This window comes from Varanus komodoensis, unplaced genomic scaffold (assembly GCF_004798865.1).
Source record: "Varanus komodoensis strain SLA01 unplaced genomic scaffold, ASM479886v1 scaffold45, whole genome shotgun sequence".
Lineage (NCBI taxonomy): Eukaryota > Metazoa > Chordata > Lepidosauria > Squamata > Varanidae > Varanus > Varanus komodoensis.
Genome location: NW_025336011.1, coordinates 5,075,528 through 5,102,234, shown reverse-complemented (window position 1 = coordinate 5,102,234; position 26,707 = coordinate 5,075,528). Strand labels below are relative to the sequence as shown.

Below are 26,707 nucleotides of genomic sequence, written 5' to 3'. Positions count from 1 at the left end.
GCATTGACCTAAATCTGAGCATTTGCAGGATGAGATGGTGTTGCAAAAGTGGGAATTTGGGAATGGCTTACTTTTTGTGAATCCTCAAGTGTCCCATGCTTGATTCCTGCAAACTCCTTGACGGCTACTCCAGTCCCCCGGCTATTCCCTAGAATAATGTTGCACAGCACCCCAAAAATAGCACAATTGATGGACAAACCAAAAATTCCACACCGTTCAATGTTCGGTCTCTGGCCATGTTCAGTCTCTGGCCCCCGGGAGATCCACAAGGAAAGCCCCATGGAAGTAACCCTGTGCTATTGCTTGTGCTCAGTATCTGGCAATCAAAGGTATACTGTATCGTGCAAAAGGGGCTCAGTTTTAAGCAAGGTATAACAAAAGCAGACGACAGACCTGCTTCCTGTGCATTTGTCCCTTTTGTAAGCTCCTGGGTGACTGACTGAAATGTGCCAAAGTAGCTCGTGGCATAGTCCTTCCCATGACTGGCAGGGGCAGGTGCCCCTGTAATCCCCTGTCCCCTCGCAAACCTCAGTGCAGGAGATGGAAGAATGAACATACCTGCCCCAAACCACCCCTGTCACAGGGTACCTGAGCTTGTATCCTAACTAGAGGGGGAAAAGGGGTGTTTGTGTGTGTGTGTGTGTGCAGATCACAGGGCAGAACTGTCCAGGAAGGTTTTAAGAATCCCTGTTCCTAGCATTATTTGTCCCTGTAGGTCTCCTTTTCTACTCCACCGTCCCTGTTTATTGGTTTTGCGATCTAAATATGTGGGATTCTGTATTGTTTTCTTTTGCAACATATCATTTCTGCCCTCATGTTGGAGCTTTAAGTTAGGAATGTATGAGAAATTTGTTTCATTGCATTTTTTTAAAATCAGGATTTAGCCAGATTTCACTTTCCTAACTGAACATGGACCGAGGTGCCATCTGTGCATGAAGTCTTGGTTTCTGGATGTGCAGTGTGATTCATGTCTGGGAAAAATGCATTTGGCAGCATGTGCAGATTTGAGCAATGTAAATGAAAAATGTGCGCTTTTGAAAAATGCACTCAAGTACATGTCAGCTGATAGGAGAAGAATGAGTGTATTTCAAAGATGCACACAGTTGACACATGCACTTGGAAAGTACATGTAAAAATACAAATTATTTTTCATGCAGAAAATGGGAAAAACAAAGCTCACTGTTTGAGACTGATTTGGAGTGAGCTTCAAGATGGCTTTCAGATAACTTAGTGATTTGTGCTTCCCTAGTTGAAATTTACATTTTAGAATTCTCCCTGCATAAAACATGGGGAAATTTAGCATGCTGATGAGAAGGCTCCAGTAAAATCCTTTCCCTTAAAATAGTGGATTTCCATACACTGAGAAATTTCTTTTGGTACTTTGTTCTTGAACTCAGAGTTGCAGTCCTCAGAATTGATATGACTCTCACAAAGGACTGCTCTCCATGCAGCTTCTTCTCCTTTGTGAATAATTGCCTGTCAGCCAATGGCCATCACCGCGTCTTCCAGCCTTGAATTCTGTCAGTTAATTATCCTTTACATAAAGAAGGCTTTCAGTTCGTTTGCCCCGTATTTTCTGCCAATCAATTCCAGGAGTTTTTTGGAGTGGGAGACGATCACTTCTCCCAATTCTGTCTCCCTGCACCATTCATTATTTGAAAACTTAAAGAAGCAGCCTCATAACAAATGGGGCGTTTGGTCTGTCTAACTGGATGCTGCCCGTGCTGGGGGTATGGAGGGTTTTCAGCCAAAGTCCCTTTCAGAGAAGCTCTTGGGGACTGCATTCCTGGGATGTGTGGGGCTGAAGGCCAAGGGGGCAAGGCCAAAGGCAACAGAGTGGGACCAGGATGCTAACATACTTAAATAAGTCAGTAATTAAGCCCTAGGAGAGGTATTTTGGCCTTATAGACTTGGGGTCTAAATGAAAGCCAGGAAAGCATGAAACTATTGGTGAACCAGGGGAAGGGATGGCCCTGGGAGAAGGTCTGTGTGGCCACTTGGGGAGCTCCAGTAGTCTGGATTCGGCTCTCTCCTTGACCTGGGTCTGAGCTGTCTTTCCAGTCCTACCTGGAGAACCGAGGATCAAGCAGGACCCTCTGCAGGCAAGACATGCACGCTATAGTACAGGGCTTCAGTGTTCCCCACCGTCTTTCATGCTGTCATTGCTGCTGCATGCTGCACACGGGTCCCTCCTTCATCTTATTTCCCCTCTGACTCCTGCCCCCAGTTTCAGCTTAAAGTGCCAAAGATGCTGTACGAAGCTCTTTCCCTCCAGGACAGATGCACTGTAAGTCCTTTCTTTTAACTGCTCCACTCTCTGCTTTTTTTTTTTCTTTTTAAACAGAAGACTGTGATTGCGAGGGATACTTCAATGGACAGTATATAGGTGAGGAACTGGTGCATTTGAATGTGCTCTGACCTGGATTGTGGGTATAGTCCTTCAACATCTGCTTCTTACCTAGAAACAGGCTAGCTTCTTTCTGGCCTTCAAAAAACCCTCCAAGATTCCATGATGGGAAAGCTGATTTTTGCAACCCATGCAAATCACATGCTGGGAATTTCGAACGGCGGTATTTCTGAGGAACATGTGGGTAAGCTGCAGGGTGTGGGCCTGTAGTCACGACCTTTGTGGCTTGTCAAGCCCTGTCCCCAGCTGGTTCACAAGATCCTCTTCCTCTCTATTTTATTTTTGCAGCAACAACCTGGTGAGGAAGGATAGGCTGAGAGCCCGTGGTTGGCCCAAAGTCACCCAGTGAGCTCCATGGCTGAGTGGGGACTGCAACCCTCTTCTCTGGCGTCCCAGTCTGTCCCTCTTAACCTCAGCAGCCCTCTGGCTTGCTAGCTGGGGTGGGGGCAGGTAGTTAACGCTTCTTCTTTCCGCTTCTGGAGGGGTCCTGATCAGGATTGTAGGTGTGGGAGGAGGCTTTTTCCTTGCTCACGGCCACTGATCCCTGCCGGTGGGATCACAGGAAGGAGGAGAACAAAGACTCTTCCGTCCCCTCCAGCAAGCCTGGTCCAGACAGCTCATTCTGGCCCCCGAGCAACCATGGACCACTCTCCATCTTTCATGCTAACTTAGCATGCACAGGGGTTGTGAAAATAATAGGGAGACTGACCATGCCTCTTCCTTGGAGGAAGGGTTATTTTTTAAAAATGACATACATATACTGTTACTCTGCTGCTTGCTTGGATTTCTGGCTGGTAAAAGATCATCCACCCAGGTGGATGAAGAGTGCAGCCTGGGGACTGAGCAGGTTCTCACACAATACTTTGCCCAGTGCAGTGAGATGCTCCATGGGAAACAGCTGCCCCCCTTTTCTTTCTTCAAGGCTTCCTGGGGTAGGTTACAACCCCAGTGGAATCTCAAGTGCTGTCAATGGGGCTTAAGCCCAGGTGGATCATTGACAAGGCTTGGATTGGCTTACAAGTCCTAGAAAATAGACTACTTTTTAAAGATGCATAAGTAAAGATGGGGACAGCAGGGGAACAAGAGTGTACAAGACCCGTGTGAACAGGTTTTTGTGGGCCTTTGGGCAAATTTCCCTCAATGCGTCCTCCTCCTCAGTGAGGCTCTCTTCTGCCAGTGTCACCAGCTGCTGTTGCATTTCATTCTTTCCATCGTCATTCCTTCCACTTGCTTACTGGACAGGGCAGTGGCCATGTGACCGACAGAAGGCCTGGTGGGAGCCAGTGAGGGTTCCCAGCCGGGAAGAGTTCCTGCACTCCTGAATTAGACCTCGCATTTTCACGACAGTGTTGTGTTTCACATTGTAGCTGGCTTGAGACGAAGTTTCCGGCTCAGCCGAAAGGAAAAACAGAATGGAATGAATGAAGCCAAGCCAGTGGAACAAACCCAGACCTCCGAACTCCTCACGTATGAGGAAGTCACCAAATACCAGCAGCAGCCGGGAGAGCGGAAGAGGCTGGTGGTTTTAATTGGTGAGTTGTTCCAGGCAAAAGGGGCCCAGTTGTCTTGCTAGGGGTTAATTTCTGTTGTATGAGGCACTGGATTTCAAGCCCTACCTTTTCTGAACCTCTGCAAAGCACCCAGTAAACCACAAGATTTCTCAACTTCTTAGCTAGACGTGAGGCACAACAGCAGCCCTTCCAAAGGGGGTGGCCTCCAGATGTTTTGGACTTCAACTCCTGTCATCCCCAGCCTGCATGGCCAATGGTCAGGAATGCTGGAAGTTATCCAAAATATCTGGAGGGCACTAGATCAGGGAAGATTGCACTATAGAGTGAGATTCACTCTCAACAGACCCAGTGCATGATCCGTCTCAAGTGGGCACAAAGATGGCTGAATTTTGGATCAACTGTCACTTCAGTCCAGGTTGTTTCAGACAAGGGTGTTCCCTACTGGGCAGAGACACGGTGGCTAATGTGCTGGAATAAGATGGTGCATCAGGCTCTTGTAGTTAGGCTGCGCTAGTAATTTTTTTCCTCAGCCTTCATCCTTGATTATTGATGTTAACAATGGCAGCAGATGAAGCAGACACAAGACCAGCAGTGGTTTAAAAAAGTAAATTGCAGTTTGGGGCAGGAGCTGGGTCAGGACCCGATCTTGGCACACGGAGGTTGTAAGAAGTTTATCTTGAACCCTTTGCTTCATGCTGTGGCCCTGCTGAGCTCCTTGTTCCTCTCTTGATTGTAGTGGCAAAAAATTTCCCTTGGAGCAAACAGGAGCCTTTCCCCACAATGCAAAGAGCTCCCCCATTGCTTCTCAGTGGGGAAGTCAAGTGCTAAAGCCCTCTAAGCTCTTCCCCCTTTGTACCAAAGTCCTGATCCAGGTTGTGGAGCCTTCATTTGTAGTATCATTTAAAAAAGTGATTGACACAATTCCTCATTGCGTGCCTCCTGCAGGCTGGGGCAGGCTGGGGGTTCTAGTTCCATACAGCCGGAGGAGAGCTGCAGGGACAGATCTACTCTTGGCCTGCCCCCCTCCCTTGTCTGTAGGACACCCATAAGCTTTGCATCCTGTCCACTGACACACCTCCTTCTCTGACCTCGCAGGTTCTCTGGGGTCCCGGTTAAATGAGCTTAAGCAGAAGGTGGTGGCCGAGAACCCTCAGGAGTATGGCGTCGCTGTGCCACGTAAGTACCAGCTGAGCAAAACACATTCTCACCCCGACTCCCTCCTCCTGTTACTGGAGCGAGACAGCTTACTTTGGGGGTGTAGGGGGGGGGCTGTGGCTGAGTGTGGTAGAGCCCCTGCTTTGCATGCAGAAGGTCCTGAGTTCGATCCCGGACCTCTCCAGCTGGGAGTGGAAAGAACCCAGCCGGGAGCTGCTGTCTGCCTGTGCCAACAGTGCCGGGTTAGATGGACCTCTGGCCTGATGCAGCATAAGGCTGTCCCCTGTGCTCCCCGGCCCCAAGAACCACAAGTTGAATGTCATGAAAGGGCAGGAAATGCTAGTTATTTAATTTATCTTATTTATTTAATGCATATTGTATATGCAAAACACCATCTGCAAACAAGATCCACATTAAGTCGCTGTCAGTCTCTTACACCAAACCATATGAATAATAATAAGAAGAGAAAGACCTCTGTAACACCAATTACAAATCCATTGTTGCATTAAATGTGAAATAGGATAAATAACACAAAGCCTCAGATAATAATTTCCCCTGTACACCAATAATTTAGGAAATAGTGAAGCAGGAACATTAACTTATATATATGAATAAATCACATATACTATATATGCATAAAATGTATTATTACTCTTACATTGCATTTATATCCTGCCTTTCTTCCTCTTACAAAGAAATTAAGGCTGCTTATATAGTTCTCCTCTACACCATTTTATCCTTGCAACAACCGCCCGGTCAGGTAGGTTAGTCTGAGGGTGAATGACTGGCCTGAAGTTATCCATTGAGCTGCATGGCCCAGTGGAGACTAGAACCCAGATCTCCCAGGTCCCCAGTCCTCATTCTAGCCAGCACACATTTCTGTATCACAATTATTTCTTTGATCTTCAGTAAAAGGTTTCCATTCCTCCATACATTTGGGTTCCTTCTAGCTGCCATTCCTCAGTCTAAGTACCCCACTGAGTTTCAGTAACTACCAAATGTTAGTGAAACCATCTGTACCTGTAATTACTTTTTTGTGTTTTTCAAGTTCTTTTCAACAATCATTCTTCCTGCCATTGGCAAAATAGATACCATTCTTAGGTGCATTTCTGGGCTCTGAGATGGAAAGAGCTGTTTTAGGGCTAAAGGACAAAATGTATCCAGTCAACTTAGCAAGGTATTTTAATATGTTGTCATTGTATTTTAATTTCCATGGACTGGGAAGAGGTGCCTGTATGATTTTCCAGTTCAGATGTCAAAATAACTTGAGATGCATTCACCTTGACTCAATTTGGGAAGGGAAAACTATTTTCTTTCCCGACTCAAGGAGCAGAATGTCCTAGGGCTGGCCTGAGCCGCCTTCATGACATGTTAGAAAAACTTCCTGACAATTTAAGCAATAGACCAAGGAACCAGTTAGTTGGGGTGGTTGTGGGCTCTCCCACACTCAAGCCAGTCAAGATGCAGCTGAACAGCCGTCTGTTAGAGATGCTTTAATTTGCCGTCCTGCACTGAGCAAGGGGTTGGACCTGATGGACCTTCCAGCGCTACTATTCTGTGATTCTATATTGCATTTCTTTAAAAACATTGTTCTCCAGGTGGCTTTCAGGATAAAAAAGATCGGATTGAATTAAAAACTGGATGTTGTAAAATAGGATTTTGCAGCCATGCCCCCAGGAAGAATTTAAAAATGCAGACAACCAGGCTGATCTGTATCAGCAATCCTCTGACAAATTCATCTTTACCAGGAGCAGGACTTTTGGAAATTAATGGGTCTTATTTGTTCATTCAAGACCAAGCCAACCCTGCCCCCAATAATTCGCATTGCAACAAGGAGGAATAGATTGTTGCTGGGAAAATGTATTTTTCCTTAATGACTGTATAGATGCTTGCTATACAGCTGAGCTTGCTGCTAAGCTCAGAGGGAACAAGGAAGTCTGAAGTGGGTGGCAGATGACATCAGCTTTCCAGCTAATCCAAAAGTACTGGTGCTATATCCTTGCAAGTTCTGTCTTCACTCCACCATCGGTTAGCTCTCTCTGTGTTGCTGAAAGTAGAGGGGGATGCATTATCTGCATCACCTCATCCAATCAGTAAGGAGAGACATTTTAGTGTAAAAGCAGCAAGATTTGGGAAGAACAAGAAACATTCAGAAAGCTCTCCAGATACAACATGACTAGTTTGGTGCCTCCATTGCTGCCGTGTTGCCTGCATTGGCATGCAACATGCCCCGCTGGTTTTGAGATGAGAAAGTGAAACGGTCCCAGAGGGGCTGCTGGGTGATGGATGACTTCACAAGCTATCTATCCATGGCATTTGGTGGAAATAATTATCCCAGTGTGCTTTCGATGATTGCTGTATGTGCACCTGTGTGTCTCCTAGCGCAGTCCGCTCTCTTCTTTCTGAGACCTGTGCAGATGGGACCTTTCTCCCTTGGGACCACCAGAACAGATGCTACTGTCTATCTGGAAGGGTTGTAGACACACCTGAGCTAAGGGGACCGCCTGGGTGTTGTGTGTGTTTGTGTTTGCATGGGAAAAGCCTACACTTGGGACTTTGCTTGGCCTGTTTGCTGTGGTTTTCAGCATACTCATCAAAAGTTCCCCTGGTCCCCAGGGCATTTAAACTGGGCAGGCTTGGCATGAAAATGGCGTTTCAGCAGCCAAGTGGTTGTCTCAGTGAGCTTTGCTATTCCCACCGGAGCCCTCTGAATTGGAAAGAACGGAAGGCCATCTAGTCCCAGCCCTCCTCTGCAGTCAGCTTCTTCACAAGCACGCTACAGATCTATCCGCACCACCCTGATGGTTGCCAATCTTGGTGCCCAGGACAGAGCAACATACGTCTGGATGACTCAAGCAAGTGAGCCATGCCAGGAATGCAAGTCGGCTCTGGGGTCCTCTCCAGAGTAGCTTAGAGGAGAATTTCACCCAAAAGTAAAGATCAGTCAGCAGGGCCATTACTAGACTGGAACTGTAATCTTTTCTCCCACAGCTCTGAGTCTGCATTGGCATCAGTGGAAGCTTTTCCCTAAACTCACTAATGTGTGTGTATGCATGTGTGTGTGTGTGTTTGAGAGGGAGGGAGGGAGAATAGGCTCATGAAAAAAAAAAACTTACCAGCCACTCTTTTTTGTGTACACTTCCACATCTGTTCACAACCACTACAAATTAATTCAAATGCAAGAGGAACTATTGATTTAAGTGGTCTGGGGTTGGGGTGCCAATTAAGGTATTTATTTTGTTTGGTGTGGCATGGATAGGAAACTAATTGGCTGACTTTGGCATCTGTGAAAGTTGAATTCTTTTCCGTCTCTCTGCTCTTTTGAAGTCTTTCTTCATTTTCAAGAACAGATTGATAAAATGCTGGGGAGGCACTAGGGTAAACATAAACATCAGCCATACAGGTTCATAATGTGTGTGGAGGGGAATTGCTTGATTTGATTCAAGTATGTTAGAAAGGGAAGGGAAACAAAACCTGGTTTTTATCATTGGCCTGAGAATGAGGTGCACTTCCATGATACATCTTTTAATTGCTGGGATTGAATAAGAAAGACGAAGATGGCTAAAAAACTGTAGCTGCTGAATAATTCAAACCTTTGTAAAATGTGGAGCTTTGTCTATAGAAAAGGAATACTGGTTTGGGGAGCTAATGAGGAGATTATATAAATGCTTGCATTTAATACCATTTCTGGCATGAGTAAAGGGCGGAGGGCGAAATCACACATGGTTGCATGAAGGCAAGGCTTTGATGGGACAGATAATAGCCCTAAATGAGCAAGTGCTGGAGGAAGAAGGTGGGTGGGAAGGGACCAGTGTGTCTGTGCTGCCCAGGGAAGTTCAAAATTGGCCAAGGCACGTCCCTGCCAAAAAATAACAACAGAAAAATAAAGCTAAATTCAGCCACGTTTACATCCCATTCCAGGAGGGAATCCATGAACTTCTGGGTCAGCACTGGAGAAACTGTCCTGGAGCAGAGAGCAAATGGCGGCAGGTGGCTAAGAAGCTGACTGGGGAAGGGTACCCCAGGTTGTGGGAGAGCTCCCAGGGACAGCTGGGCTCTGACGAAATCCCAAAGGCAAGGCCTGATGCTCTGCCCTGGACTTCTTGTACTGCCCTGAAGCTCAGCAGTGTAGCTGGACCGGGCTTGAAGCACCAGGACTTTAGGCTTAGCAGGGATGATGGCAGCCTCCGCCAGCCTCCTTGGATGCCCTGTTCCCTCAAGCTGAGCTGCGATCCTCACAGCAGTTGCTGGGGAAGCAGGTTTTTTTCAGCAACAGTATGTTGTGTTGCGCTACCCCTGGTGCAGTGCAGGTATTTGGAGTAGCTTGGTCTCGAATAGGCAATTCAAAACCCATTGGCTCGACTACAGGCTTGTTCCTGGTGGGGATAAAAAAATCCTAGGACTGGTTTCTTGATCATTGTGCCATCAGGATTTTAGGACTCTCTTTGCAGGCATGTCTGTGGGGACCATCACAACGAGCATCTTAATGTCAACATTCATCGCCACACCACTGCTGAAGCTGCCTCGCGGAAAGAACGGTTCCCTACAACCGGTGCGTGTCCAGAAGGCACTTTCAGTTGTGGGTGTGTGTTCACAGATGTGCTATTTTAGCAATCCTCGCAAAACTGGCTCTGGAGCAGCTTTGATGGGGAGCTGTAGAATGGGGGAAGCCCGTCTTTCTCTTCCCAGCCTCTCCATGTGAATGCAGCCACGTGATCTTTGGTGCAAAGCTCATATCTGGTAGAACTGGAGGTTGTGAAACACCTCCCCACCCATCTGTGAATAGTCTTGTAGAAATCCTGTAGATTTCTTTTTTGCAAGGGTGAGGGCATTCCTTTGCACACCTGCCAATATCTCCCCTTATGTATGGATGATCCAGTTCTGGAACTGCACTCAGAGAACAAAGGTAGCCTTTAGTGTAATGTTAGGACAGCAATTGATACAAGGTGGAGTAGCCTCTGGTTGTAATGTTCTGGTTCTGTTCACATGAATCGTTGGAAAGTTTTTGACGACTCGGAATGAGGAGGTGGTGGTGGGGGAACACATGCCCTTCATTAACTCTGTGTCCTCTGGGCAGAGTTCCAATGGATAAGGCACAGATCTGCCAAGTTTCTCACTTTGGCTTGAGACAACCCGTTTTTCAGGCTGATCTGCTTCCCTTCCTCCCGTTTTGAAAATTGATTTCCTAACTTAGGCTGTGTTCTAGTACTTTCACCTTGTATGGTTTCCTAAGTGATGTTCTTGTCAATTAAGTGATCTGCCCCAGAAGTTCAGCTGAGCTTGCTAGATGGAAGCGAAGCAGTTGACATCCAGCTCATCTCCTCTTTGCACCTCATTTGCAAGTTAATTAAGATAACTGAACAACAAAAATACAGCTTTGCAACTTGGGGGGAAAAAAGCTTCTTAAGTGGCTCCTACTCCTCTCCTGTACATTTTTTTTGGCTTTAATTATGGGTGATGCTGCAGATCTAAGGATGGTGAAGAATCTGTGGAAGGAGCTTACAGATATTCACATGTTGGCAGATATAGGTTTATAATTGCAGGAATGCTGAACTTGTGGCTTTTCAGAAGTTGCTGGACTCCAACTTCCATCATGCACAACAAGCATAGCTGATGGTCTGGGGTGATGGGAATTGTATTCCAACAACATTTAGAAGGTTACAGGGTGGTACACCCTTGAGTTATAGCTTTAGAATGGAATCATTGACTGGGTTCAAAGAACCCAGTAACCCACAGTGAGGGGTAGAGTATTGTTTGAGTAAGGGTTGTTGTGGAATTGTGGTATTGTGTTGCCTGAATCCAGCTCTGTTAACCAGTCACGACTAGTTAACCACAAGCAACCCATGAAGAGAACCCCATGGTTGTTGCTGAGTTATAAACCATGGGTTGTTTGGTTCATATGGCACAGTAACCTACAGCTCATTATCAATCTGTAATTCGACAACAACCTACACTCAGCCCTTGAGTGTAGTTTATTTGTGTCGATCGAACCTTATCAGTATACTGTTAGGTCAAATCAAGATTCATGAAGTCTAGCATCCTGCTTCCACTCAGGTGCATCTGAGGCGCAACAAGCAGGTGAGGAGGACAACAGCCTTGCTTGTTATCTGTTCCCAGAAGTGGCACAGCGAGGGCTGAGGCTTCAGGACTGAAGTTCAGGGACAGGTAGCCGGGGGGATGTCCAAGTGGCCAGCAGGTGCTGGGCGTGTGTGTGTGGCAGCAAACTAGGACCAGCACGGGCTGATGCTGGTTGACAATATATTATCTGAGGGCAGCTGGTTAGGCATGCTGGCTTCCAAATGCTCATTCTGTTGCTACTTTTAAAGTGTGCATTATCTTTTCTACAACAAAATGGTGCTAATTCCCAAGGAACAGTGTTTAGCGTCAGAGCAGGAGACGCAAACTACATTTGGTTCCTGTACTCAGGGTGATGCTATGATGTAAGTAAACTGCAAATGCAGTTCTGCACCTGGTCTGCAGCTGACTTTCTTCCTTTGTTTCTTTTTTAAAATCAGAGTTCATAGGAAATTCTGCACATTTTAGTGGTGTGTTCTCTACTCTGTGGGTTGGATCTGGAGACGTTTCCTCCAATGGAGAAATTTTCTTCAGTGGATGAAGGTGATTTTTGCAGAGAAGGTAGCTTCCCTGGATCCAGTGCTCTGGTTTGGATCCTGGCTTTCGTTGCTGCCTTCCCCTTTACACATGTGGGATATGATGCAGGGGGTTGCAGATGGGAAGGGGAGAGTTGGTCGAGATCCTTTCCCCCTCACTTGAGCAGAGGTACAGCATAGGGGGATCCAAGCCATTGTACTCTGTTATCTTACATCTGGCCACAAATGCATATCCTCCTGCAAGAGGCTAGAATATTTTGTTTTCTTTCTGTTACTTTCAGTGCTATCAGCTTCAGTCATCCTCTTTCGCTAAAGCAAATTGATTCCCCCTACTGCAACCAGCAAGACCCGTTTTTCCTCCAACAGGGTGGTTCCAGTGTGTGCTCCAGTCCTGTCATTAGGCAGAATGGGGCAGCTGCTTCAAGCCAGCACATGCTGAGGAGGAGGGGAGAGTGGAGGGGAGGTGTTAGAGAACAGGGCTGTGCCTGCACTGCACCTGCTGATGTAACCTGCAGTGCTCAGGTGCAGTAGAGGATGTCAGAGAAGAAATCCACTGCCAGTCCAGTTGGTTTCTGCAGGTAGAATGCTCAGGAGTCGCCATTTTGTCTTTCGCTTTAGGTTGCAAAATGCCTTGCTCTGGCTCTGTTTCATATTTCTGTTCTATTTCCTTGTACTTCTAGTATACTGTGCTTTAAAAATGATAATAAAATAATTTGTTTGCCTTTATTTTCTTTTCTAGTTGAGTTCCATCCATGTAATGGTTTTCATTTCTCTTTAAGTGTTCTAAGCTATTGTATATTATTACAGTACCCAAAGTCAGTTTAATTCATGTCCCACAGATACCTTAATTTTATCAAAAGATCCTTTCTTTTCAAATGTTTTTGAATTCAGTTGTAGTTTATTTTTTGTCAGGAATGTTAATCCCCCTCTAAATCGCTGATGTTTATTCTATAGTTCAATTAAGTGTTTTATGACAATTCAGTCATTCCAACAAATTCTCTGTTGGAGTGGCTTTAAGTAATCTCCAGGCTTCCTGAAGAGAATTGATCCCCCTCAAAAGCCCAGTCAGTATTCCATCAGCTTTACTAATTCTTATGACTAATTCCTGAAAATATATATGATTGACTTTCTGAGCAATTTAGGTCTTTCTTTATCAGCATTTTTTCAAAAAATGTATTTCTTACTCAGCAGTAAAGAACACATAAAATATCTTTTCAAAGCACAATAAAACTGCCATGGGGATAAAAATGTTGAAACACATTTTTCTTGTTATTTGCTGTCAAGTTGTCTTTAACCTATGGTGACCCTATGAATGAAAACCCTTCAAAATTTCCTGTCCATGACACCTCCACATAAAACCAAAGAAAATCCAGCAGCAAAATAAACAATGAGATCAGGAAGAACTGAAACCAGTTCTTAAAATGTCTGGGAGAATAAAAGGTCTGCTAAAAATACTGTAATAGAGACACCAGGTAAACCTCTCATCGGAGGGCATTTTTCATCACCACCATTGAAAAATCCTCTTATTATCACCTTAAAGCTGCTGCTTGATGTCGGGGGAATTGGTTAGGGATGAGCTACATCTGATTTTCAAGGGTTATTTTTACAGGGTTAGAGTATTTTCTTTTTGTTGTTACGTTTTCATCCAGTTACTGCAGTTTGGAATTATTTCTTTCGGCATTTCTCAACTGCTTTTTGTCCCAAGTTTCCCCAAAGCAGCCAATAAATCTATTTAAAGCCCAGTGAAGTAAAACAGGGCAATCATCGTGACATGACTCTATTGAAAACAACCCTGGAGTACACTTGTGTAGCTAGTGGACTTTCCATATTGTTGTCACACATATAGTCTCTGTTAGAGGATTAAACTCAAGGAGGAACAACTTTGGTCCATTTGAATCAGCAGGATACATGCAGAACTCTGATTGGTTGGGCTTCTGTGACATCGCAGGACACGCCTCCTGTTCTTCTGGAGCAGTTTTTCAGCTTGAAAACAAAGGGTTGGGTTTAAAAAAAACAATTATCCAGCATCAGTTGATTTTTTAAAATGTGTAATTATACAAAATGTTTTTTAAATCAGCCAAACAAGCAACTGAAACATGTAGCTGACCATTGACATGAGGGATTAAGGAAGATTAAGGAAGAGCAAAACTGGTAAGGTAATAGGTAATCACTATGGAGGCAGGTACACACATGTATGCACATATGCACGCATGCACACACACATAGGTGGATGAGTGTGCCCATTGTAAGAGTGAAAACAAAGAGAACCTGGGCTCATCCTGTAGGAACGCCTTCCCCCGAAAGTGCAAGGCCCTGTTTTTGCCCGATCAGAACACTTGATAAATGTGCATCCTTTCCCAAGGTACACACTTAATCCCCACTGTTGCTAGATAGCTACCTGAGGGGAGACACAACTCGACCAAGACACATTCTGGGAAGGACAAAGGAAATCTCACTGAGTACCCACATCCCTTGGAGAGTCCCACCTCCTTTCTCAGAACCACAGTTCTGACTTACCCCTTTCTCTCAGCCCAGGAGTAGCTTTGCCATCCAAAAGAGAAGCTCCCTTTGCAAACACTGGCACCTTATTTCAGTTCCTCCATCTGGCACTCCCCAGATGTTTTGGACAACTGCTTCTATCATCCTTTACTATTAGCTGTGCTGATGGGCTGATGGGTTTGCCATCCGAACCATATGGAGGGCACTATCTAAACAGCTGCTATATATGACATGTTGAGTGTTGTCTCTGATCTCAGCTTACTCTCCCTTCTCCAGATACTACAAGGTCCAAGAAGAGTCATGAAAAGGAGGGCGTAGAGTACAACTTTGTTTCAAAGCAATCGTTCGAGACCGACGTGCAGCATAACAAGTAGGGCTTGGTTTGGTGTGAAAGGGGAAGGAAAAGGCATGTCTTTGGTGAATAGGCCAGGGCCTGAACCACATGATGGATGCTTGGATGTAAATGGAACTGCTGTCCCTTTTGCTGTTGGAGGTTTTTCTGAGCCCTTAACAAAGTGACTAGAAAAAAACCAACAAGCACAAACTTTTCATACTGTGGGGCTGCAGTGAAAGAGCAAACTGCAGCCATACAGGTTCCCCTGCACACGACATTCTGATATCAATATGGAACCAGAGGTGGCCTTTGCTAGGCCTGGGTTTAGAGGAGGGGTACAAAACCTCAGGCCTGTGCACTAAATCTGCCCCACTGGGTCCTGGTTTGAGTTCCCCAGAGGGTCATGCCCCCTTTTCCCAATCATTTGATAGTTTCCCAGCTTTGACATGCTTTTTCTCCATTCTGAATGGTTAAAATGTTCTCTCAAAGGCATAGTTACTAGCAGTATAGACTGAAAACTTTGCAATTTAGCCCCACTCTGTTTTTCCTTTGGCCGCATCCATCATTGGAATGTGGATGCAATGTAGGGTTGCTTTTCCACTATACTGCGGCTCTACCACAGCATCAGCTTGTGGCTGGTGAACGGAGTATATAGGAAGGCAGAGAAACCCCTGGGAAAAAAGAAACTGTGGAAGAGACACTTCCTCTTCCATATTAAAAAAAGGAAGAGGAAGCCTTAGGAAATCAGCAGGTTAAATCTTTCATGTAGAGATGCCCATGGTCAGTACAAAAGGATACATCTAAAATTCCCGTTTTATTGAAATTGACATGATATGTCTGATGGATTGAAAATAATCTAGAAAGATGGCACTGGGATGACAGTAAAGCAAAATGTGTGGGCTAAATTATGCATGACACTTCAGTGGGTCTGGCAAGAATGAGAAACACAAACAATACAGACTGCTAGGGAAATTTTAATCTGTAAGGCTTGCACATTCATTTGTGGTGGTCGTATTTTTTCCCCCCCAATTTATATCCTGCCTTTTTCCTACAAAGGGCTCAAGGCAGCTTCCATCATTCTCCTCCTCCATCTTATTTTGTTATGGTCTAGCTATATAATGCAATTTTTTTGGGATATGTCAAATTTTGCGCTTCAGTCTATGTCGCTTCTCAGCAGCACAGGCTTATTTATAATATGGGGGGGACAACATGCAAGAGGGACATCCATGGAAATTCACCCATGTTGATGGCAGCTCGGAGGGTAATAGCTAAAGACTTGGAAAATGCAGCATCTTTGATACTGAGATCTCACTATATGTTTAGACTGAGAAAAAAAAGTCCTGCAGCATGGCTGGCTGAAGTTGCTGAGACATGCAAGGCTTCTCTTCTAGACCTGCGTAAGAGTGCACCCTCACCAGCAGAAATTAGCTCAGGGCAAAAACAAAATGTCTGATTTTTATAAAATATGACATGATTTCATTACACATCTAAAGCAGGGATATGCATAGCAATGGTAGTCAAAGCCTTTGCTCGGATTATGGAAAAGGGACTAAATATAATTCTTTACTATGAAGAACTACAAGGAAAACCTCTAAGTAGCCGGCGAATTCCACCCATATTTTTGTAATATAAAGGAGGAAAAACACAAAGGACACAATCCTGTGGTTTCTTAACATTGTCTAGGAGCCCGTAGGATCTTTTGGAGTTCAAACACTAGGGAAGGAGCTATGCTGGCTTGCTCCTGAGGTGGCCACTGGACTTCAGAGGGGGGAAATGGGCATGCCAGTGAGGCGAGGCAGCGGGCAGGCTGGGGCCATGGAACTTCACCAGTTTCACTTGGCACTCATGTCTCATTCCCTCCCTCCTGTTAAATCCGGATGGCTGAAAGCAGCTGAATGCAGAGGCTTAGGGGCATTTGCTCTGGAGGCAGTAAGTTGTGCCCTAAATATTATCCCTTTCAAGAATTAGATTTAAAGTTGATGTGTTTGTTTGTCATGTAAATAAAAATCAGAAATAACAAGAACCCAAGAAAGTAAGTGTGTGGAGCATACATAATAGTGCATGAAAGTAAATATAAAATGGTGGAATATGCCCAGTTCAGGATGAAAATGGAAAGAATTTGCTGAAGGCATGTTAGGTTTTGCATAGCCCTCTGAATTCTTGAGCCATGCAATTTATTTAAATTGCCATATTGGACACTTAATTCTTCTTTTGTCAACTTTAACAGCATATCTTGTTATAGGCAAGTTTTACCAAATTATTCTTCTTTATTGTCTTGGATCCAATATGTTGCAATGCATAAACATTTGTTTTTTCTATTATGTTGCCCCTCCACCCCGTATACACAACTGTAGGTATGTTTTTCCCTACAGCTGTTCCTGTTTTACACATTTGTGTAAAACAGTTGCCACTTGAAACATAAATCTTTAGCAAGATTTATAAAAGGCTTGTTTCTGAAATAGTAAGATTTCCTTCCTTCCTTCCTTCCTTCCTTCCTTCCTTCCTTCCTTCCTTCTACCTTTTCATGAAACTTTCTTACATCAGAAATGGTAAGAACACCTTACAGATAAGTATTTTGATAGGGTTACTGCCATTTGCTGAGCCTGGGTTGAAGTTTTTGACCTGATATGCATACCATGAAGACAAATTGTAATCAGCTCATGATTTGCCAGGTGATGTGTTATGTGTGAGCCATTGCTTTCCTCCCACTGACCCAACCAGAGGTTATTACATAATATGAAAACTGTACACTATGCGGGTTTTGTGAGTTAAACAACCGGGAGTTAACCTGCAATTAGTTTTTAGGTTAAATTTTGCTTGCGTAATCCATGAATAACCTGTAGTGTCCTATAGATTTGCATGTCACACAGGAATGCCCGATTTAACTGATTTGTGTTTGATTATGCAAAGCAGCAGAACTTTGTGTGCAGCATTGACCAGTCAAATCATGGGGTTAATGAACCTACTGCAATTGTGAATAGGACCTCTGTCTGAAAGGGGTTCATATTTCTAATGTTTTATCCACCTTGTGTCTCTAAGATCTTCAGAAGCAGGAATCCTTTTTAATCATGCTGCTCATATCAACTCTTTTTAATGGGAACAATAGCATTTTTAATAAGCATTTGGTGCATTTCTGCTATCTATTATGAGGTGGCTCCTTTTTTTCTTCAGTTAATTCCCTTAATATTTTCAGGTTTGTAGAACATGGGGAGTATAAGGAAAATCTCTATGGAACAAGCCTGGAGGCAATACAGTCTGTCATGTCCAAAAATAAAATTTGCCTTGTGGATGTCGTGCCTGAGGTAAATTGTCAAGTTCTTTTCTGTGAGTCTGTGTGGTTTTTTAAAATCTCTTTTCCAGATTTACTGTTCAGGGTGCTGACTTCTACAATTTGTATCACAAAAAAAGTTTCTTGTAAATGAATGGATTTTTGTTCGTTTGTTTTGCGACACAAATTATAAGCACTTCATGCTTTTCCTGCCATGATCCAGGCCTGAACTGCAATGAGGGCAAAAGGGTAAAGTTCTGCTGCTAGGGCCCCAAGCAAGACTGGCTCTTCTTCATTGGTTCTTTATGTATATGGAAGGGAAGGGCACAGTTAAGGTCATGGGCAGCTCGGCCCTTGGAACCTCTGCCTTTGATGGTGGACATACCTCCTTTAAAACTCTGTGCCCCTCTTACCTTTGATCTGTCCTTCCCTTCCTCACAACTGTTTTGCCCAGTGTTTTCACTGGTCTTTTTGTGGCTGCTGGGAACTTTCCCAGTGGAACTCAAAAGGGAACTACTCTTATCTCCAAGCACTTCTGATTGGAGATAAGAGCTTTTCTGTGCACAGTGGTGGGGGCAGGAGCAGAGGGAGAAGCTGCTGAGGTACCCATCCTACTTATTTATGAGGGCTTGTCTTGCAGAAATTCATGTCAGTAAGCCCCACCTTTTGGGCCAGCTGCCTTTGCCCCTGGTCCCACCCCCCACAGGAAAGTATCTTCCCCCAAAACATTTCCCCAATTAGAATGTGTTTCCTGGATTACAAAGGTTCTCCAGCCCTGTACTTGTCCTACATGGGCAGGTTCCTGCATATCTCTTGGAGTATGTGATTCCCTAAACACTTCATTCATATGTGACTTAGGGGTGAGAGTGTTGGACCTGGGAGTCAGGAGACCTGGGTTCTAGTCCCTAACCAGCATGAAGCTCACAGGGTGACTTTGGGTCAGTCACAGACTCTCAGCCTAACCTTCCCAGTTTAACCATTGAAATCAGTGGGACTTAAATTAATCATGACCCCCTGCTTCTCAACAGCACCCTTTCCCAATGTGGCACTCTCCAGATGCATTCGAATACAAATCCCACCCGCCCCAGTTCTGCTGACTGGAGATGATGGATGCTGCAGTACCAACGCACCTGGAGAGTGACACAATGGGGAAGTCTCTTCTAGAAAAACCTGCTGTTTCATGTCCCTGCTTTATTGTCTGTTGTCGTCTTTTGTTTTGGAACTCCGCTTTGTGAGCTGCTGCATTATTGAAATTTGCCCCTGCTGATACTGGGATGGTGATCCATCTTTAAATTCCTGCTGTTGAATTTTCTGCTTTCACATTTTACTGATGGTCAGATTTCCTTTTAAAAGGATTTCTGTTTGGCATTGTTGATATTTGGTTTGTTTTACGATAGTTTTATGGATGAATTTTATAGCCTCAAGCACTGTGGCTGCAAAGAAAACATCAAATACAGTTTAACACTAAATCTAGAGTTGTGCATAAAAGGAGAAAAGATGCATTATCACTTGCGCTACCTGTTAATGCCTGTACCTGTCTTCTAACATAAATTTTCTCTCTACTCACAATGCAATTAAGCTCTCCATCAGTTTGAGTCTCCCATTTATACGTGCATAAGATTATTTGCTTCTTCGCATGGATATTTTCTCTCTAGCTCAACTTATTTATTTCACCTCTGTACTGCTGCATAGTCCAAAGGCTCTCTGGGTGGTATGCATCTTTCTCCTCCTGCTCTCAGTCTTATTCCTGCAACAACAACCCTGTGAGGTAGGTTGGGCTGAGAGTCTGTGACTGGCCCAAAGTCACCCAGTTGGCTCCATGGCCGAGAGTGGAAACTAGAACTCAGATCGCCTGAGTCCCAGCCCTGTGCTCTTAACCACTACACCACACTGGCTGTCTAAATTTGGACTTCAGCCAGGTTATTCTGCAACATCACCAGCCGCATCTGCCTTTTGAGTGTTCACACTTCTGACTTGCACACGCGCTATGGCAGTGCCCTGCCAGTTGTGTCCTTGAAGCTTGCAGGCCTCCAGCGCAGAGCAGGAGGAGCGGTGGAGGCGAGTTCCACATCCCTGCTGCTCTCGCTCTTCGTTTCAGCTGGATGGCCATTTCCAGCCACGCAGCAGAGTGGGAGCAAGGAGGTTGGAGAGCCTTTGGGAAGCATCATACCTGGAGGCCCTGCTCTCCTCTACTTCCGCCAGAATGCTCCTGTAATCCTTCTCTGAGGTTGATTTTCTGACCTCGGAGAGGCAGCCAGCCCACTTCTTTGCATGCTGACTGCAGTGCAGGGAAGGTCTGATGATTCCCAGACGGGAGTCTGAAATACCCTGTGTGGCACCCCATGATGGGTAAGGCCCATAGGGTCCCTCTTAATTGCTTCTCTGTTAAAAAGAGTTCCTCAAGGCAATACACAGAGATTTAGGAAGAAATGAGCAGCAAAAACAAAGAAACATGACAGCCACAGCAGAGACATGCAACTTGCCTTCAATGCACATATTTTAAGTCATCCACACTTAGTCTATGGGGAAAATTAGCAGCCTGTTTGCTGGTGGAAAGCTTGGAGTGGCAGTTAAAATTCCACTGGGGTTGGGGGATGTGCGTTGATTCCTGAAACAGCTCCACGGGGGATTGGGTTTACAGTGATGGGGACTTCTAATCCCTTTCTCTTCCATTTAAAAATAATTTCCAAAGGCTACCAGCTCTGCCAGAAGCTCTGGTGAACTTGGGCAAGAGTTCTGGGTGCTGCTTTTGCCTTCATTCCCTGCTTCAGGGAAGAAAGGTGGTGGCAGAAGCCATTGCTCTGCTGCTGCTAAATCCATTGGATTTTGAACAGAACTTTAAAAAAGAGAAATGGAGAGTGAGAAGACACTATTTCAGGTCTGTTCCCCCCAAAATGCAAATAATCTGGGCTGCTCCTTTCTCCCTGTTTTTGTGGTTGCTCAGAGTGCTGCTCCCTTGCCACAAATTGGGCAAATGGGGAGAAATTATACTAGCCATACCATTTTTTTTCTAGATTACACTGTTTTTCCGTAAGTGTTTGTAATACAGCTTGCTGGACAGGCCTCTAGTTTTATCATTTCTGTACACAGGCCGTGAAGCACTTGAGAACAGCAGAGTTCAAGCCATACGTTGTGTTTGTGAAGCCTCTTGTCTTGGAAAAGAAAAAGAATGCACAGATGTCTCTATTGACAGAAGAAATATTTGTCCCGCTTGTAAGTGTTTCACGTGAAAGGCTGATTTGCACAAGTGCCCAGGGCTGTTGACAACCTATATGACACAGTAAACCACACAAACCATATTAACGTCAAGTCTAAAGTCACAAATAGATAAGAGAAGTACATGGCCATAATCTCTGCAAAGGCTCTACACAAAAGCATTTTGGGTTCGGTCCAGACCTACCCGATTGTGCTTTTGTCTGCCTAAAACGAATGGGGCTTACGTTCGACCAACACAGTCTGGAGTCAAGCCCTTCACTTCCTCAGCAGAGCAAGTGATCCCATGACTGGGGCCGTGACCGGCTGGTGTGGCTTCGGCTGCCTTTGCCTTGACTCATCCCTTCAGACCATTGGTTATGGAGGACCCCACACAGCTGTTTGTTTCCTGTATGGCTATTTAAACCACAGGCAGAAACAGGCAATGAGGTGCCCCTTAGATCTTTTGGACATCTGCCATAATCCCAATGGCTGGCCATGCTGGCTGGGGCTGATGGGATTTGTAGTCCAAAGCCATCTGGAGGGCATTAGCTTGCTTACCTCTGCTGTTGTGCAGTGGGTGTTTTCAGAATTTAACTTTCAGAACGGCAAAGACCCATGTTGTGCTGTGGCCAAGGGAAGCACTCAGGCATCCTCCGGATGGTTTCGGACTACGTGGGGTTCTATCCATAGAGAAGACCCATGGAAATCAATGGGTTTCATTTCCCACTGGGTGCAGTTGGTCTGGTCTAAGTGTGGCAGGATCAGCGATCCAGCCCCTGCTGCCAGCTCTTAAGTGACTGGCAAGTAAATAGACCCTGGGCAGAGAAGGGTTCTGTTGCTGCTTTTGCTCATTTCTCATCACTTAATATTGCACTGGCTTTATGAGTTTTATTTCTAGATGCTCTGTTGGGAGGGTTTCTGCTCAGAAATATTTAAATACATTTAAATAAATAAGATGCCTCAGAGAGCTGATATAAGCAAGGCTTAGTGTATTTGGAATCATCTGCAAGCTTACCTTCTTCAGCTTGAAAGATTTTCTTCTTTGGCCAGTGGCCAAGGGATACCACATGCGATGGCATCCCTTTTCTTTAAGAAGAGCACAATCAGGCCGGGGTGTTGCTGTATGAAGTCTCTCCATGGCTGGGTTCACACAACACAACAAGCCACAGTGATTTTTTTACCATGTTTGGTCTGTCATGTTCTCTGAACCCCTTTGTGATATTTCAGCACGTAAGATTGATGTTTAGGAACCACAAACAGAAGCCACAATCTGTTTTGAGGTTTCTCCATGCCGCAAGGGCTTGTTGTGAATCCTCATCCAGAAAATACAGCCCTTCGTGGTATGAAGGCCAAAGCCAGGGAGCTGCTTGGCAAGGGTGGCCCATTGCTGCTTTTGCCAAGAAGCCAGCTGGAGAGCTCCACGGGAGCTGCCATTTTGCATGGCAGTCAGAGCCATCTCCACTCAACCTGCCTTGTGCCCTCACGATCTTCTTTCCAGCAGGAAAGGGCGATCAGTTGGGCAGCTCTGATGAAAGGAGCAGAGCCACTCGGCCGATTTCCCCACTATCCCCCAGCACGAAGTCCTGACAGAACCCCTTTACAGGTACCCAGCATCACCTGGGCGGCAGTCGGGTGTCTCTCAGGGATGCAGGCCAGAGGGCAGTGGAGGAATCAGCTCAGGGGAGCTGCCCCCAGCTAGGCACCGCCTGGCAGCTGGTTCTCCTCACCCTCTGCTCACGCATGTGAGGGGCTTCCTGCCCCTTTCACCAGCCTCGTCCAGCCCATTTGCTGCTTGAGCACGGATCAGCCAGCCCCCGCTTCCACCGCAGCTCTAGTGGTCCCCCCGGAGCAAGAGACGAGGGTGCCTGCCTCACTGCCCCGTCCTGTTTGCACAGCAGAGACGGTTGGACCGCTCAGCCAGGCAGACGTGGTACGTGATCGTTGCTACCACAGAGAAGAGCCCCGTTCCTCCCCACAGCACCTCCTAGGATCCCACGTGGAGGATGGGAGGGAAGGAGGTGGCATGAGGGAGGAGACTTAAGACCACGAGCCTGGTTGACAGGTCGGTTGAAGCAAAAAAAAAAAAAAGTAAACTGTGGAAGCGATGCAGCGATGCAGCGATGCAGACATGTGACTCCAGCCCCCCACCCTTTCTCTCTCTGTGTTTGCAGGATGAGGAGCAGCAAGAAATGGTGAACTCAGCTGCCTTCATTGAAGAGCAGTACGGTCATCTGATTGACACTGTGCTGGTGAAGGAAGATCTACATAGTGCCTGCAGCCAGTTGAAGACCATATTGGAGAAACTGAGCACAGACTCTTTCTGGGTGCCAGTCTCGTGGGTCAGGCCCTAGTCAGCCATGCTGTGCCAGAGAGCGAGAGCAAGAGAGAGTGAGGAGAGAAACCTGTTCAAAATTTGCTGTAAATAGAAAGGATGTTCAAGCAGGGAAAATGCCCACTGAAGTAGCCAGTTTGTTTGGAAAGCAGGAAAGAGAATCTTCTTTCATCTGGGGACATATTCTGATGTAACCGTTTTTCTCCTCAGGAATGGAAAGCATTGCAGTGGAATGAAAAATCAACGCAGGAGGCAGTCTAGAGACATATGTGCCATTGGACAATAGTTTCATCTCAGATTCTGTTATCTGCGTAGAAGCTTTTAAATTTGTGATAGGCCCAAAATGTGACTTGACTTGGGAAAATGTCACAAACTTTATGGTATATGTGGACTTTGCTAATTCTAAGATTCCAGTGATCGACAGTAAATGAAAGATACATTTAGTTATATGGTTACACTTCCAAGTTGGAATAAGTAACTCCTTTTTTAAAGAACGTGTTGGTCAAACAGATTCAGAAGAATAGTGATATCAGATGGTGACAGTTCATTCTTTTGCAAAAGAGAAGACTTTCAGGGCAAATCAGTAAGATTTTTAAGTTTTTTTGTCCTGAGCATTAATCACAGTATAGCAAATTATATTTGGAGCCTTCAAAGACCTCTGGGAACTTTTTCCTTTTATATCTGCATGTTGCCCTAAATCAGCCTTTCCAAACTGGTGCCCTTCAGATGTGTTGCACTACAACTCCAATTATCCCCAGCTCATCTGGACAGTGTCTGCTTGGGAAGACTCTCCCAAATAACATGCTGAATCATGTGCATTATGCTTTGAAAACTTTCCCTCATTTTACTCAAATAGCCAGAAACACCAATTATGCAACTAGCTGGGTGATGTCTGATACCAACTCTGCTCTCTCATTTGCACAAGATTTGAGCAACGCCTAAACATTTGGAGGCATTTGTAAAGGACAATTCCCACTCCACTTGGAATTCTGTTTAGACAATTGGTCTGAATTTTTAAAAGTGGTTTGAGGGACTTGCCATGAGGGAAACTGAAGGAAAATTAGCAAGAAGAGTTCAGATCAAGTGTGAAAGTATATAATCCCCAAGTTGTTGATTGTGCAAAAAAGGTCCATTTGCAGTTGGTAGCACACATCCAGTTTCCAGGCCTGTGGATGTTCTGCAAAGCTATGAATCTCCTGTGTAACACAGAACTAGATGTGAGGTTCAGCCCCTCGAAATTCAGAGCCTTTAATTGGAAATACAGAAGTACAAACAAGTTTCTAGTTCCCATGGTTATGGAAAATATTTGGGGGTTGGGGTTTCACTGGGCCAGATGTTTTGGCCTACAACTCCAGGGCTGAGTTCACACAACACAACAGTGCACAATTCAACGACAACCTGCATTGAACTCATATTTTGGAGTGTTGTGTGAACCAGGTCAGAGTTGCTTTGGGGATTGTTGGGGATGGTGTTGAGAGAGTGTGGGTCACACAAGGACACAGCCCTGCATGTGGCCTGTGTATGTTATTTTCCTCCTAGAAAATCCACACTGATTTTATGGTCCAGTGTTAATATTTTTCTGTATTTCTCTGTACGAATAATTCCCACTAAGAAAGACTTATATCAGATCTTTCTGTTGCTGTTAGGTGTCTTGGCAAAAGCCTTGGTTTCAACCCTGTCATTTAAAAACTGGAGCTCGTGGTGCATTTATTATTTAGTGCAGTGGTTTTACAACGATGTTTGAGGGAACTCTGAGTTCCCTTGCAAGTTTATCAGGGTGAGAGGGTTGATTAAGGCAAACAAGCTTCCCTAAAGACTCACCATTACCAGTCCTCAAACGGGGAAGGTTGGGTACACCTTGCTAGAGTGCAGCTTCACTTGATGCTGACTGATAGGCAGAACTGTACATAACTGGCGTGTGTATTTTTGGGTCAAATTAGCTGTTCATTTGATAATGTAGAATGCAGGTAGTTAACTTGTTTTCCTTTGCATTAGTTACAGGCTTATGATGGGGGAAGGCTTTCTTACCCAGCATGACTGGAGTGAACTCTCCCTCACCCGCAATTTGGATAAGGGATGGGAAATTTGTGGCTCCCCAGATGTTGTTGTTGTTATGATTTATGTATCTGTCTGTTTAATTTTATACAGCTCAGTAGCCAAGATTCTCTGGATGGTTTACAATTCATAAAAACTCACACCACGGATGCAATAAAAAGCTCATTTTTTCCCCAAAATACAACATGTAAACACAGCTGAAAAACCTTGGACCTGTTAAAGACAGCTGACATAAGTGCCCTGTCATGCCATTAATTGTTGTTAAAAGCCTTGGAGAAGAGGGCAGTCTAAATCTGACGCAGAGAAGGTGAGAGAGTTGGCACCAGCCAGATGGGCCTCAGAAGGAGATCATTCCATAATCGGGAGGGCCAACACAGTAAAGGCCCTCTCTGGTGTCTCCACCCTCCAAGCTTCCCTCCAAACTGCACTCTGCAGAATGTTGATCAGGGTGTCCAGGTGGATTCGTGTTGGGAGAAATGCTCCATCATGTGCTGCAATCCAAGCCGTTTAAGGCTCTATAGGTGAAAACCAGCACAGTAGAACCAAAGAGCATGAGAAAAGCCATTCTGGAAGGCATATCACCTTGTGTATCGTATCCTTATCAGTTTAGGAATAGGTCCCATTTTGGAAAAATCAGGAGAAGGTTTGCTCCCCTGTGAGTGATGGGTAAATCTGTTGCATGCTGGGCCTCCATGTTTACCCTTGCTGCACAACAGTTTGCAAACAAATTTATTATACAAAATGGGGTTGGAGATGCTGAGAATCCTCTGTCTTAAAATTCATTTTTCACTTTGGTTATGCTGTGTGATGGTGATGGCCAGTGGTCCTTTTAGCAACTTAATTTGGCTGACTGGCTATAGTTGATGGGAGGTGTAATCTGGAAACATCTGGAGGGCCAAACGTCATCCACCTCAATTTAAGAAAAAAAAATCCCCATTGACAACAGGAAAGACTTTTTGATCTAAGCTAACCTCCAACATCTGTAACATCATTACAGAGCATTTGCATTGTGGGTTGGGGCTGATGGAAGTTGTTGTCTGAACTGAAGGGCACCAGGCTCATCAAAACATTCTAGCCCTGCGCTGGGGGTCGGGTTAGGGTTTGTTCTGATCAGGCTTGGAAGAGGAGAGGTAAACCTCTTCTCACTTTGACCAACAGGTAAGATTCACCCCAGACCACTGTGATCAATTGAGGGAAAACAACATCTGTAATTGTATACTACATGGCCCTTAGAAGGTGTTCCAAACTCTTTGGAACCGCATGGGGCTTCCATGGCAGGTGCTGAAGGTGCTGCTCAACAGAAAAATTGATCCTGAATGGGCTGTTTGATGATAGAAAGC

The 26,707-nt window shown here is 45.1% G+C and overlaps 1 protein-coding gene across 1 annotated transcript in view; it reads left to right on the top strand.

Moving 5' to 3' along the window:
• Positions 1-24,373, top strand: part of MPP3 (MAGUK p55 scaffold protein 3) — a 73,207-nt gene extending 48,834 nt beyond the window's left edge. The window contains exons 13-19 of the mRNA XM_044444625.1: positions 2,345-2,386; positions 3,775-3,939; positions 5,014-5,094; positions 14,460-14,553; positions 17,711-17,819; positions 20,876-20,998; positions 23,152-24,373. Coding sequence (XP_044300560.1) covers positions 2,345-2,386; positions 3,775-3,939; positions 5,014-5,094; positions 14,460-14,553; positions 17,711-17,819; positions 20,876-20,998; positions 23,152-23,331 — 794 coding nt within the window. The 3' untranslated portion in view covers positions 23,332-24,373. The remainder of the gene's footprint in view (positions 1-2,344; positions 2,387-3,774; positions 3,940-5,013; positions 5,095-14,459; positions 14,554-17,710; positions 17,820-20,875; positions 20,999-23,151) is intronic.
• The last annotated feature ends 2,334 nt before the right edge of the window (positions 24,374-26,707 follow it).